The sequence below is a fragment of the Bos javanicus genome, chromosome 2 (genome assembly GCF_032452875.1).
Source record: "Bos javanicus breed banteng chromosome 2, ARS-OSU_banteng_1.0, whole genome shotgun sequence".
NCBI classification, from domain to species: Eukaryota; Metazoa; Chordata; class Mammalia; order Artiodactyla; family Bovidae; genus Bos; species Bos javanicus.
Genome location: NC_083869.1, coordinates 135,354,708 through 135,368,135, shown reverse-complemented (window position 1 = coordinate 135,368,135; position 13,428 = coordinate 135,354,708). Strand labels below are relative to the sequence as shown.

General features: G+C 57.6%; 1 protein-coding gene across 1 annotated transcript in view; it reads left to right on the top strand.

Annotated features, from left to right (window-relative positions):
* PADI1 (peptidyl arginine deiminase 1) overlaps positions 1-13,428 on the top strand; it is a 45,257-nt gene that overhangs the window by 23,348 nt on the left and 8,481 nt on the right. Inside the window, exons 4-13 of the mRNA XM_061395490.1 lie at positions 610-671; positions 1,992-2,109; positions 2,190-2,315; positions 4,244-4,416; positions 4,560-4,663; positions 5,610-5,733; positions 6,113-6,220; positions 7,969-8,120; positions 12,184-12,328; positions 13,128-13,221. Of these exons, the coding sequence (XP_061251474.1) occupies positions 610-671; positions 1,992-2,109; positions 2,190-2,315; positions 4,244-4,416; positions 4,560-4,663; positions 5,610-5,733; positions 6,113-6,220; positions 7,969-8,120; positions 12,184-12,328; positions 13,128-13,221 (1,206 nt within the window). The remainder of the gene's footprint in view (positions 1-609; positions 672-1,991; positions 2,110-2,189; positions 2,316-4,243; positions 4,417-4,559; positions 4,664-5,609; positions 5,734-6,112; positions 6,221-7,968; positions 8,121-12,183; positions 12,329-13,127; positions 13,222-13,428) is intronic.

The following is a 13,428-nucleotide window of genomic DNA, read 5'->3' as shown; positions in this document are numbered from 1 at the left end:
ATCTGGTCCAACTCAGCCCCTGCCCTTTCCCCGCCACGCTGGCTGCTTGAGGGGCTTAGGGAGGCCCATGGCCATCTTCCTCGTCCACCGAGGAGCTTGGCTTCTTCAGAGGCCACCCGTCTGCTCCAGACCCCCAGCGCCGGAGTCCCAGCTGTGCTCACAGCCACAGGAACCTAGAAACTGCACGGCCCATGGGTCTCCAGCCAGACCACAGCAGGCCTCCTCCATCCAGAGTCCCCGGGCCTCAAGGCTCGTCACTAAACGTGGGGACGCTTAGTTCAGCTGCGTTCAGCCAGATCCCTGGCAGCGGCCCTAACTGCGGAGCCAGCAGCTGGAAGCTCAGGCCTCGTCCTGGCCTCCAGAGTCAGGGCCCCCAAGGGCTAGCAATTCAGGGCATGCAGACGAGTGAGAAAGTCAAGAGCCCAAGGCTTGGGTCCCTCAAAACCCAGAGCCACAGGGGTGGGCCTCCCAGGCATTGGGTGTGGTCCCCAGAACAGGGCTGCCCGGCTCTCCTGGGCTTGGGGAGGGGTCAAAGCTTGCCCCGACCTGGACGCTATGGTGGGACGGGGGACCGGGGAGCCCAGGTAACCCCTCCCCATCTCTTTTCAGACATCTCCCTCGACGCTGACACTGGCCGCACGGGCAATGTGAAAAGGAGCCAAGCCGACAAGGTGGGCCTCCTCTAGCTGTCCCAAGACGGCAGGGTTGACAGGCAGACCTGGGGGTGGTCCTAGGGTGGGACGGCTCTGCCTCCAGAAGGGTGATGGATTCCTGGGCTCTGTGTATCCAGCAGTGTGGGGAAGCCATCTGAGGACTTCCAATCAGCATGAGTGGGCCTGACACTGTGTGATCAGCGTGCTGTGTGACTCCTGGAAAACAGCTTACCCTCTCTGGGTCTCTCTGGTGCCACCCTACACCTGGGATCTTTTGCTTGAGGTCTTTTCTATTTCCTGGGCTGTGTTTGGACCCCTAAGCATGATAGGTGCTTCATAAAAGGTTGTCAAATGGCTGAATGAAGACTTCCGGTAGAGGAGGCGGCATGGACTACCCTGGTTAGATTCCGAAGAGAGAGAGGGTGGGGTGGGCTCCGGGCATTATCCCACAGGAAGTATCTGAAGGCTATCCTGGAAGGATAGGAAGTAAAATTTGTGGGGAAGGACCCCAGGGAGGAAGCCTGAGGTCCTCTGTGGACAAGAGGGGGCAGGACCTCCCTGGATGGGTGTGCAGGCTGCTCACTGCACAAGGCTGCTGAGCAAGGCAGTGAGTGCGGCCTGGGATGCAAAGCGTGTCTTGGGCCCTGATACGGAGGGGGTGGACAAGCGTGCCATGTAGGTTAGCAGTGGTCCTGTGAGGTCCCCCAGACCCAAGTTTGAATCCCACCTCTGTGACTTAGGGTTCACCCCCCCCAGAGCCTCTTTCCCTCTTCTGTAAATGGGGAAAATAAACTCTGACTTGCAGAGTCTGTGAGAACAAAGCAGAGGCAGGTCAGGAAGAGCTTCGGTCACAGAGGCAGGGCTCCAGCCCTCTTCCCCACCTGTCAGCTCCATCCTCCTTGTAGGGCCTGCAGGATCACAAGTGCACATCAGGGACCACTGGGACAGGCCCAGGAGAGGACCTGGGTGGGGAGAGTCCCAGTAGTTCTCTCACCCTCCCGAGGTCAGGGCGAGGCGTCTCGGCCCCCAGGCAGGGCCAGGACTGGAGAGCCTGGCAGAGGCCACTTCTGGGCTTGGAGCTGCCCCCTCCTTTTGCGGGCGGCAGTTGGGAGGGGCTGCCGTGTACGGGTGCTCAGGTTGCTCGCTGAACAAGCATGGAGTGACTCTGGGTCTGGAGAGCTGGAGGGCTCCAAATCTATTATCCCTCTTTAAATCTTCAAGTAAACCTGGAATACAAAAGTCTCCAAGCTAACAAGGCAGACAGCTCCAGCCATGTCCAGAACCCCTTCCCAGAGACTGCTGGGTCCCGCTGGCCCTAAGGCCTCTCGTTTTGCACAGGAACGCTGGCGCTGGGGCCCTGAGGGCTATGGGGCTGTCCTGCTGGTGAACTGCGACCGGGACAGCCTCAGGTCCGTAGGGACGGACCTCACCGACACCCAGCTGGCCTCGCGGGATGGTGAGCAACAGACGGGACGGGCTGCCCGGGATGGCGCGGGGGGTGGCGCACGGCTGTCTCACGGGAACCACGCTCTCCAGACCTGCAGGACATGTCCCCAGTGGTGCTGACCTGCGATGCCCCTGATGCACTCTTTGAGAGCTACAAGCTGGTCTTGAACGTGCCACCTTCTGATTCCAAAAGAATGCGGGTCTTCTGCGCCCGGGGTGAGTGGCCTGGAGGGGCCTCTTCCCTCCCTGCTCCAGCCTCTGCTTCCCAAATCATTTCTTTTTTCTCTTATCCACATCTCTCCCTTCTTCCATCATCATTTTGTAATTCTCACTACCACTTAAAAGCAGCCACTGCATCACAACAGGATCCATGGCCCAAGGAAGAGGGTCCCAAGCTAGACCCATTTTACAGAGGGGAAAACTGAGGCTCAGACATGTGAATTCACTGCTCTGAGTTTACACAACCAGTTGGGAGTGGAGCAGGCATTCCAAGTCAGTCTCTTTGGGCACCAAAGCCCCTCTTGTTTCCACGGCCCTGGCCCTCCCCCCGACCCCATCCCTCCTCTGCTGAGTCAGTACAGATTGAGCTCTCAAGGCCTGACAAGTGCTGTCCAGGCTGGGTGAGGTGGGGGCAGGGAACAGCAAGCCAAGGCCCAGCCCTGCCTTTGGAATCCAGTTATGCTGCCGGAGAGTTTATTAATCAAACTATGTGGCTTAGAACAAAACAAAACCAATGCTTAACCCTGAGGTGACCTTACTCGTTTTTATAAATAGCAAGAGACCTTCCTACCTCTTCCTTCTTCCTCTTCACTGTCTGTTCAGACTGACTCAGAACTCATTGCAGCTAAATTCTAGCAGGAGCCAGAATGCTTCTTCTCTGCACCAGTGCTGGAAAGTTAGGGAGGGGTCTGGCTTGGAAATACTTAACTGTGATTGCAGAACATAAGCTCTGTGTCCGTAGGTGAGCTGACAAGCCTTCCTGCTGTAAGAACACGCTAGGGTACCGCCTCCCAGACGACCCTTGGGGGCCGGGAAAGGAGACGGGCCAGAACTGCTAAGCGCCAGGAGCTTTGTTTAAAAAATTGAGATGACATTAACAGAAAATAAAAATAACCATTTTCAAGTAAACAATTTAGTGACATTCCCTGGTGGCTCAGATGGTAAAGAATCTGCCTGCGATGCAGATCTGAGCTCGATCCTGGGTTGGGAAGATGCCCTGGAGAATGGAAAGTCTACCCCCTCCAGTATTCTGGCCTGGAGAATTCCACCTGATGGGCTACAGTCCATTGAATCACAAAAGAGTCAGACACGCCTGAGCGATTAAACAGCGACAGTCACATCTCCCAACCCCCAGCCCTGTGCTGCGTCCGACTCTTTGTGACCCCATGGACTGTAGCCCGCCAGGCTCCTCTGTCTGTGTGATTCCCCAGGCCAGAATACTGGAGGGGATTGCCGTTCCCTCCTCCAGGGCACCTTCCCGACCCAGGGATTGAACCCTGTCTCTCATGTCTCCTGGGTTGACGGGTGGGTTCTTTACCACTAGCGCCAGCCAATCCCCAGCCCTAGGCCACCGCTAACCTCCTTTCTGTCCCTATGGACGTCCTCGTGCTGTGCGTCTCCTACAGATGGGATCATACCGTGTTTGCCTTTCACCGTGTTCTTTCAGCTACTATAGTGTCCTCAAGGCTCGTCTGTGCTGTAGCACGTATCGGTAATCGGTACTACATTCCTTTTATGGGTGAAGGACATGCCGTGTGGGCATTCTGTTTATCCCTTCATCCGCGGATGGACATTTGGCTTGTTTCCACCTTCGGGGCCAGCTGCTTTTATTTCCTTGTCCGATGTAAAGCTTGCACCGACCTCGTGAGAAACGTAATGTTAGCCCATTTTACAGATGAGGAACTGAGGCTCAGAGAGGTTGAGTCATTGAGCTGAGGTCACACAGCTAGCACTTTGGAAACACTGCTGGGGAGGAGCCCGAGTCGCTGGCTCTGCACCTGCATTCCTGGCCTCGGGTCTCCTGTCCCATGCCCCACACCCCTGCGTCAGCGCTGGGCAGCCGGAGTTACCGTGACAGTGAGTGCCCCCGGCTATCACATGACCCTGTGCCAGCCTGGCCCCCGTGCTGATTCGGGTCTCCCTAGGTGGGAATTCCCTCCTGGACTATGAGCAGGTGCTGGGGCCCCAGCACCTGTCCTACGCAGTGGCCCGTCAGCCCGGGGAGCGGAAGATCGGCCTCTATGTGGAGGGGCTCAGCTTTCCCGACGCTAATTTCTTGGGGCTGGTCTCCCTCAGCGTCAGCCTGGTAGACACCAAGGTAGGTGGGGCTGGGGGCGGAGACGGGCTCGGGGAGCTTCAGGGCCCAGCCGGAGGCTCCAGGGCTGGGAGGCTGGGGGCTGGGGCTCCCGAGGCCTGGTGGGGCTCCCTGCGGGACCCACTGAGTCCCCGTTCTCCCCCCAGACCCTGCCTGAGGTGCCCCTCTTCACAGACACCGTGGCCTTCCGCGTGGCCCCCTGGATCATGACCCCCAACACCCAGCCCCCCCTGGAGCTGTATGTGTGCAGGTGAGGCCTCTCCCTCCCGCTCTCCTGTCCCCTCTGGACTCCCAGAGACAGGAGCAGAGCGCGGTACCGGGCTTGGCCCTGCACGCTCGCCGGCCGGGCTCACCGAGGGCCCCCGTGGGCACACCTGGGTGACGGACAGCAGTGAGCTGTCTGGGCCATCAGCCCACCGGCTCTGAGCAGCCAAGGCCCCAGCTCCAGCTCCCCATCCTTACCCTGCCCTGCCTGTAGTAGTCCCGGAACATCCTGGGTTTATTCCAGGCAGAGGGGCCAGGCCCTGTTCAGGTTCCTGGGGGCGGCAGGAGTCCCAGCCTCCCTCTGAGCGGGCTGTGTCCCTGGGCCTGCAGAGCACGTGAGAATTCAGCTTCCAGGACCGTCTGTGAGTCCCGGCCACCCCTGGGTCCCCGGTCCTTCTGCCATCTCTCAGAATCCTTGTCAAGCCCCTGGATGGGCAGGGCAGCCTGGACTGGCAGGGCTACTCCAGGGCCCTGCAGAGGCGGTCAGACCACTGAAAGGGCTGTAGACGGCTGGGAGCTTAAGTCAAAAGGAAGGCTGTGGTCAGACGGGCCTGCTCTGGTGAGCCGGCTCAGGTGTTCAGACAGGAGGGGGCCCTTTCTTTCGCTTTGCTGACTCGCCTTTGTTGAGGCCAGTCGTGAGAGACAGGAGGAAATGGGCGCCTCCCCCTCACTGTCCCCGTGGCCGTGAGACTCAGTCCCTGGTCTCCTCAGCAGGGCCCAGAGCCCCGGGCCTGCCCCTCCCCATCACTCCTGCCTGATGGCATCTGGGGACGTGGTCCGTCTCTGTCTCTCGCCCACGAGCCTCTCCAGCGCGGGGCTGTGTGGAGCCGAGGGCGGCCCGGGCCCAGCACGGACGGCACCCAGGCCCCTCCATCCACCCCCAAGGCTGCCGTCAGCAGCCCCGCTTCCCTGCCCTCTCCTGTGATTTGCAGTGTCCTAGACTCTCATGGCCCGAATGCGCAGTTTCTGAGTGACATGTCCGATCTGGCGCTGAAAGCCAGCTGCAAGCTGATGATCTGCCCTCGGGTTGACAACCGAAATGACCGCTGGATCCAGGTGGGCAAGGAGCAGCCCTGGGCGCGGGGGGGCAGCCCAAGCCCCGTCCCCCACCCTGGCTTCGGGGAGCGGCCTCTGCGGCTCTCGCCCAGCTTCCGTCTCCCTAGAGAAGCTGGGTCGGCCACCAGGACTCGGGGTGGGCGCGCGGCCTGGGGGAGCCCTCTCCTCCCACGGCCGGCATCGCTCGGTGTGTCCTGCTCCCCCCCGGGGCCTCTGGCTCAGGCAGAGCCCTCCCCCAGCTGGGTCCCCGAGGGACCTCCTGCCCGCTCGAGGTCTTGGGGAAGGTCTGCTGCCCTGCCCATCCTGGGCCTGGGGCGCTAGCCCCTTCTCAATGCGAGACCGAGGCGGTCACAGAGGCCTTTTTCTCTCGCCTTCCCAGGATGAGATGGAGTTTGGCTACACTGAGGCCCCGCACAAAGCCTTCCCCGTGGTCTTCGACTCCCCCCGAAACAGAGGCCTGAAGGATTTCCCTTATAAGAGGATACTGGTACGTGGCAAAGGGCAGAGTGCAGCCACCGTGGGTGCCTGCCCCTGCGGGACCCACTGCGCAGTCTTGCCTGGCCCCAGTCCTTCAGGGGCTGCAAAGGGACGCAGGAGGGGGGCTCTGGCGAGTGAGAAGTTAGGGGGAGGCTTGGGGAGGAGTATGTAGATGAAATGCAAATCACCCCTGTTCTGGGAGGGGCCCTGGTCTCCCCCCAGGGGCTGTGAACAGACAAGTCAGCTCCGGGGAGAGCAAACCACCCTCTGGAGGGCGCGCATCCTCAGGACCCGCACAGCTCCTGCTTGGGTGCCGGGGCCTCTCCTCAGTAATCGATGTTTTCTGAACACCTACTATGTGCCAGGCCCCACGCTGCCTGCTGGGCACAGGAGGGCGGCAAGAGCCGCTCCAGCGACCACGCCCTGAGTTCCAGGCCCTCCCCGCAGCTTCTCACAGTTGCTCATTTAATCCACATGGACTCCTGTGAGCGAGTACTATGATTATTCCCTCCTTACTGAGGCTCAGAGAGGCTAAGCACTCGAGACCACAGAGCTAGGTAGCAGCGGCACTGAGGTGTAGAGCCAGAGGGGCCGCCTCCACGGCCCACGCTCTTGACCGCTAGGCTAAGCCGCCTTCTGAGGGGTCCCTGCCCCAGAGCACCCGCCTTGGCCGATTTACTAGCGTCCTCCCCCACGGCCAGGACAATGCCCGAGTCCCGGGGGCTCCACTAGGGATGTCCAGGAGCTCCTGGTCACACAGAACAGGGCCGTTACCCCACCCGAGACGGGTCAGAGGTCAGTCCCCAGGGAGGTGACCATGAGCCCTGCAGGCTGAGTCTGCATCAACAAAGGGCCTGACCCCAAGCCCTGGGCTTGACCAGTCCATTGTATTTTCCACTGATCTCTGCTCTACCCTGGGAGCTCAGATGGTAAAAACTCTGCCTGCGATACAGGAGATGCGGGTTCCATCCCTGGGTTGGGAAGATCCCCTGGAGGGGGGCATGGCAACCCACTCCAGTATTCTTGCCTGGAGAATCCCATGGACAGAGGAGTCTGGTGGGCTACAGTCACGGGGTCATGAAGCGTCGGTCGTGCCTGAGTGACTAACACTGTCTTTCTGGTCTGTCTAGATCGTTTCCTTTCTTCTACTTCCTTTAGGTTTAATTTGCCATTCTTTTCCTAGCTGGAAACGGAAACGAAGATTTTTCAACCCTTTCTCTTCCTAATGTGTTTAGAGCTGTGTCGTTCCCAAGAAATGCTGTTTACTGGAATGCCCACGGGTTTTAACATGCTGCGTGCTTATTACCTCTCACTTCAGAATACGGTGTGATCTCCCCTTTGGTTCTTCTTCGACCCACGGGTTCTTTACAAGTGTGTTGTCTCATTTCCAAACATCTGAGATTTTCTACTTACGGTTCTGTTACTGGCTTGGGTATTGCTCACCAAATGGAACTTATGTTTTAAACGTTTAATTTTCTCTTGGAGAGCAGTTGATGAGCAGTGCTGTGCTCGTTTCAGGCTTGCAGCAAAGTGACTCAGTTATGCCCATGCGTGAATCTATCGTTTTTTTTGGGGGGTGGGTTTCAATAGCACAATGCTCAGGGAACAGAGAGACCTTGTGAAAATCGCATAGAGGTTGTTTCTAGGGAGTAGATTCCTGCAGGAGCACCGCTCGGCCCCTACCCCGAGAGCTGTCTCTTCCTGTTCAAACTGACCCCTCCTTGGCGGGGGGTGTGGATTTTCCTGGTTCTCCCCTAGGGTCCTGACTTTGGATATGTAACCCGGGAAAGCCAGTCTACCGCTGTCTCTGGCCTTGACTCCTTTGGCAACCTGGACGTCAGCCCGCCAGTCGTGGTGGAGGGCAAGGAGTACCCCCTGGGCCGGATCCTCATCGGCAGCTGCCTCCCCAGGTGAGAAGCCGGGGAGCGGGGGGGGCCCGGGGCATGCAAGGCGGCATCTATCCCCCACCCCCCCACAGACACAGACACAGCTCTTCAGTCTGAGAAGTGGTCCTAACTTCCTGCATGGACTCCTAGAATCCAAGACTCAGAGGACTGGAATCTTGGATCGAAAAGCTCACAGAATCTTTGGAAAAACCAAACTAGTGGCCCACAGTGTTCTGACGTGCCTAGAATCTTACGGGCATAATTAGTCCCCACATTGCTGCTGCTGTTTCGTTGCTCAGTGGTGTCCAGCTCTTTGTGACCCTGTGGACTACAGTCCTCCAGGATCCTCTGTCTATAGGATTCTCCAGGCAAGAACACTGGAGTGGGTCACCATTTCCTTCTCCAGGGGATCTTCCTGACCCAGGGATTGAACCCCAGTCTCCTGCATTGGCAGGCGGGTTCTTTACCACTGAGCCAGTGGGGAAGCCCAGTCGCCAACATTAAACATATATATATCAGGAACCTTCATATAAAAAGCAGATTTCTGGCTGCTTTTGAAACATCAGAAGAGCAAGGAGGTGATTTATAATCCAGCACAGAAGTAGGAATGGATCCTTTGACTTCTCAGGGGAGGAGATAAAATAAGTGCTGTCCTAGCAACAGTTGGAAAGGGTACAGGCATCACCACGGGGCTGCAGTCAGGATACCTGGATGACAGAGGTGATTCGATGGGTCCCACCCTGGGCAGCTGTCATCGAGCAGGAAACAAGGTATTTAGAGTTTAGGACTCCAGATGGATGACAGTGTCTGCTAAATCCTCTTGGGAGGGTCCCCAGGGTCCCCACCCAGCCTGCGGGCAGTTGAAGAATGGGGTGTGTAGCCCAGGGATCCCAGTGTAAGCCCCTGCTTCCTGCCTAAAGACTGAGCCCACCGCAGGCCCCAGGGGCGGCCTTTCCCTGTGTGTGGGGTTGGCCTGGAGCCCAGGTGTACCTCCGTTTGCCTCTCCAAGCCCTGGCTGTCTGGTCTGGGGCCTGGAGCAGCCTCAGATGCTGAGGGAAGGTCACCCAGCCTCAAAGGGTGACCTTGGCAGCCTCAGCGTTCTGGGTCAGGTGAGGCTTCCTGGTGCCAACCCAGGTGTGAAGCTGGGTGCCCAGGCTGGATGCCCCGGGCAGAGGTTGGCCAGGACTAGAGGAATCCATTCACCTTGCTGGTGACTCAAGCCCAGCCCCGCCCTGGGGCCGGATCCTGCCCACAGCCCTGGGCGCAGAAGGCCCTGGACGTCTGGGGAGTCATTCTGTGCCTCCCAGAGGGATCTGAGGGGAAGGTGCACAGGCTCTGAACACCCGGTGTGTCTGGGTTTGAGTCCTGGCTCTGCCACTCACCGGCCACATGATTTGGGGTACAGAGCCTGACCGGTGCCCACCACAGGGCCTGGCACCTCGCAGGTGCTTGATTACTTCATTTAAAAATATTTATTATATGCCTACTATGCGCAGGGCTTCCCTGGGGGCTCAGCGGTAAAGAATCTGCCTGCAATGCAGGAGATGCATTTGCTCTCTGGGTGGGGAAGTTTCACTGGAGGAGAAAACGGCAACCCAGCCCAGCATTCTTGCCTGGGAAATCCCATGGATGGAGGAGGCTGGTGGGCTACAGCCCATGGGGCTGCAAAGAGTCAGACACGACTGAGCGACTTCACAGCTACTATGTCCCCGGCACTGGTGAAGCTACTGGGGATAAATCAGGCACATGGTTAAATGAACAAATTATTCTATACTTCATTCCTCAGTTTCCTCATCAGTGAAATGGGCTCATAAAAAAAAAAAATCCCTGTCGTATGAGTCTGGGTAAACTCCGTGAGCTGGTGATGGACAGGGAGGCCTGGCGTGCTGCGGTTCATGGGGTTGCAAAGAGTCGGACTCGACTGAGCGACTGAACTGAACTGAAGCTGTATAATAGCTGTTCCTGGGGATAAAAGGACTCAGATTAAGCACCTTCCAAACGCTTAGATATTATTTAGCTGGAGCCCTAGCAGTGGATCTGCCATGAAGCAGGTTGGAACTCAATGGATCAAAGTTATTGATCACCTACATGCCATGAACACGGTGCTTTACCCAGATCACACCCATTGATTTTTACAACAGCCTTATGAGGTTGGGATGACTACGATCCCTATTTTACAGATGAGAAGGTTGAGGTTTAGAGAAGAGGACACACCCATTCATGCATGCATCTGACAATTCAATAAATACGTATTGAGACTTCTTATATGCCAGGTCTGAGGCCCAGTGCTGGTGATAAAAAAAACATTCTAGAAACTCCCAGGCCCAGAGCAAGGACCCCAGATAGGAAGATGCAGGGTCTCCAGCACATTTGGGTCCCAGTCCATTGGCCATCGTGTTGAAAACCAGGAGCAAAGGTCTTGGTGGACAGATGGGGCCCTGAGGCTCAGAGAGGGACAGCTACCACTTAGGATCACACAGCAAGTCAGCCAAATAGTCAGAAATCAGATTTCCTCTTTGGACCCCAAATTAAAATTTAACTCCAGGCTGCTGTCCTATATTCTTGTCTCGGCTTCTGAGCTTAGCAGTGAACAAAACGGACAACCTACGTACATTCTAGCAGAGAGAAACAGACAATAAGCCACCATAATGAATAAGTAAATCAAATACAGTATGTTAGAGAGAAGAAGCACTGGTGGGAGGCTGACATTTCCCTGAAGGAAATGAGACGTTAAAGATGTGGCTGTTTGGGAGGAGAACGTGAAGGGAGTGCAAAGGCCCTGAAGCAGGGATGAGCTGGAGACATCAGAGGGCCAGCAAGGAGGCCAGAGCGGCGGAGCGGAGTGAGCAGAGGGTGTGGGGTGCGCGCAGATCACGACCTGGGCCTGGTACTTGTACACACCTCACAGGGTCGTCACGGGGATTACGTAAGACGCCGAGTGTGAGGAGCCCCGGGCAGACGCGCAAAGGCCCGCTCCTTCCCCACTACCCTGAGCTCTCCATGCTCTGCGCCTCACATTTAAACCGATCTTGGGGCAATTCTGCCTCCTGGTGGCAGCTCTGATGTGACTCAGAGACCAGGTCTGACGCTTCCTAGCGGGGAGTCATCCGGTCCATCCCCCAGCCACCAGGCAGAGGGCTGCAGAGCCCCAAGGCGGGTCAGGCTTAGGTTAGGTCTCTGTCCCCCCTCCCCCTAATTTGTTTCCGATTCCTGCTTTCTGCTCATGAATAATTTCCGAAGTCTCATTCCTCTCCACCATCTCACTGTTTTTAAAGAGGTCTTTTAAAATTGCCAACACTAAGTTAAAATAATAGAAATAGAGGGAAAACACTTTCCACGTTCCCATCCCCCAAATCAAATCAACGTCTCACGTGTCACTGCGGGTCGGGTCTCCCTTCTGGTTCTGTCGAGGACGCATTCGAGTTATATACTGTGGACTCTTACACAGCTGTCCAACAGACTTTCACAAATATGTCTGAGCATCTGTTCTATAAGAGGTGCTAGGGATACAGGGAAATACAGGCTCCTCGGGAGCTTAGTGAGATGCCAGACAGCAAACGAAATGTCCAGTGTGCCAAGTAGCACCAAGGACTGTAAAGGAAAATAGAGCTTGGGAGTGAGTGGGAGGGTCATTGCCATTTCCAAAGTCCACGTGGGGGAAGACGGCGACCCTGGAGTTAAACAAGAAGAAAGTGGGAGACGGGACATGCTGGGCTAAGCAGGTGGGGGTGGCTTGCCAGGTTCTGGTCGTACTGGGAACCAAAGGCTGAGGGCCTCGGTGAGGAGCTGACCCTCTCTGCGTCTCGGGAGCTGAGATGAGGGTCTCCAGTTCTCTTTGGCAGAGGGAGGGCTCTCGTTTGACTGTTTTGTGGGCAGGGGAGGGTACCTCGGAGTGAGGGAGGGACAGGTTCTCGTGTGGTGCTCAGGATGGACAGTCCCTGGAAGCAGCTGGAGACGGGGGCCGGGATGCGGGGACTGAAGAGGCCCATTCAGAGGGCTGACGGAGGCCTGGGCGGGGCTCGGGAAGGGCCTGCGGCGTGCTGGCACACGGCGGACACGAGGGGACTCTGCGCTCTCCGCCCGGCAGGTCTGGCGGGCGGCGCATGGCCAAGGTGGTGCGCGACTTCCTGGGTGCCCAGCGGGTGCAGGCGCCCCTGGAGGTCTACTCCGACTGGCTCTCCGTGGGCCACGTGGACGAGTTCCTCACCTTCGTGCCCACCTCCGACCAAAAGGTAAGTCCCCCCTCCTCCTGCCTGAGCCACCCTGCCCCATCCTGACCTGATGGGGCGGGAGAGGGCGAGGCCACCTGACACTGGGTCATGACCTCCGTCCACAGAAAGCCTGGGGTCAGATGCCCTTTGGGCCAGGCGGTGTGCATCCGGGCGGGCTTCCTGGAGGAGGCGGTGTGCATCCGGGTGCCTTCCTGGAGGCAGGGCACTCATATTCTGATGATTCATGTACCCATTTTCACACTTACTGGGTATTTGCTCTGATCCAAACCTCTCAGCCAAGACCCAGGAATGACACTGGTAATAATCGGTAACATTTACTGAGCACGTATTAGGTGTGTGTGTCTTAATGTGTTGAATCCTCTAGCAACCCAAGAAGAGGGCACTATTATCATTGCCCCCATTTTATAGATGGAGAAACCGAGGCTCAGAAGGGTAGTTAACTAGCAGGGTGAGATTTCCAGATGGCAGGCTCTGGACCAACATGTCAGACACTCACTTCCTTCCAGAGGTGACCAAGGAGGGCACAGCCCATGGGGGGCAGGCAGCCGGGAGGGGAGGCCTCCTAGTGACCAGTGGTCGAGTTTCTTGGTGGACAAAATGGGGAAGGGCTTCCAGGTGAGGAGAAGGTCACGGACAAATGTCTGGAAGTGTGGCGTGGCTTGGAGGATCGGAACTTCGGACAGGCCTGTGGCTGGTGAGGGAGATGGACGGGGGAGGGGAACCCAGGCCCCTCCTCAGTCGGGGGCGCGTGCCTCGGGGGATGCCTGTCCACTGAGCCACTCCTCCTCCTCCATGCCAGGGTTTCCGGCTTCTCCTGGCCAGCCCCAGCGCGTGCCTCAAACTGTTCCAAAAGAAGAAAGAGGAGGGCTATGGGGAAGCAGCCCAGTTTGACGGTGAGTGCCAGTGAGCCCATTACCCCACCAGACCCTGCCCTCTGGCTGCCAGCCCTGGGCACCACTGATGCCCATCATGGCCAGGCTGCGCTTACAGGCCCTTTGTCTGCCAGCTCTCAGCTCAGAGTTCATCACTGATCTTCCCAACACCCTCTTATGGTAGCCAAAGATGAGGGCTTTCCCTTGCTTGGGCCGGGGATGGAAGCC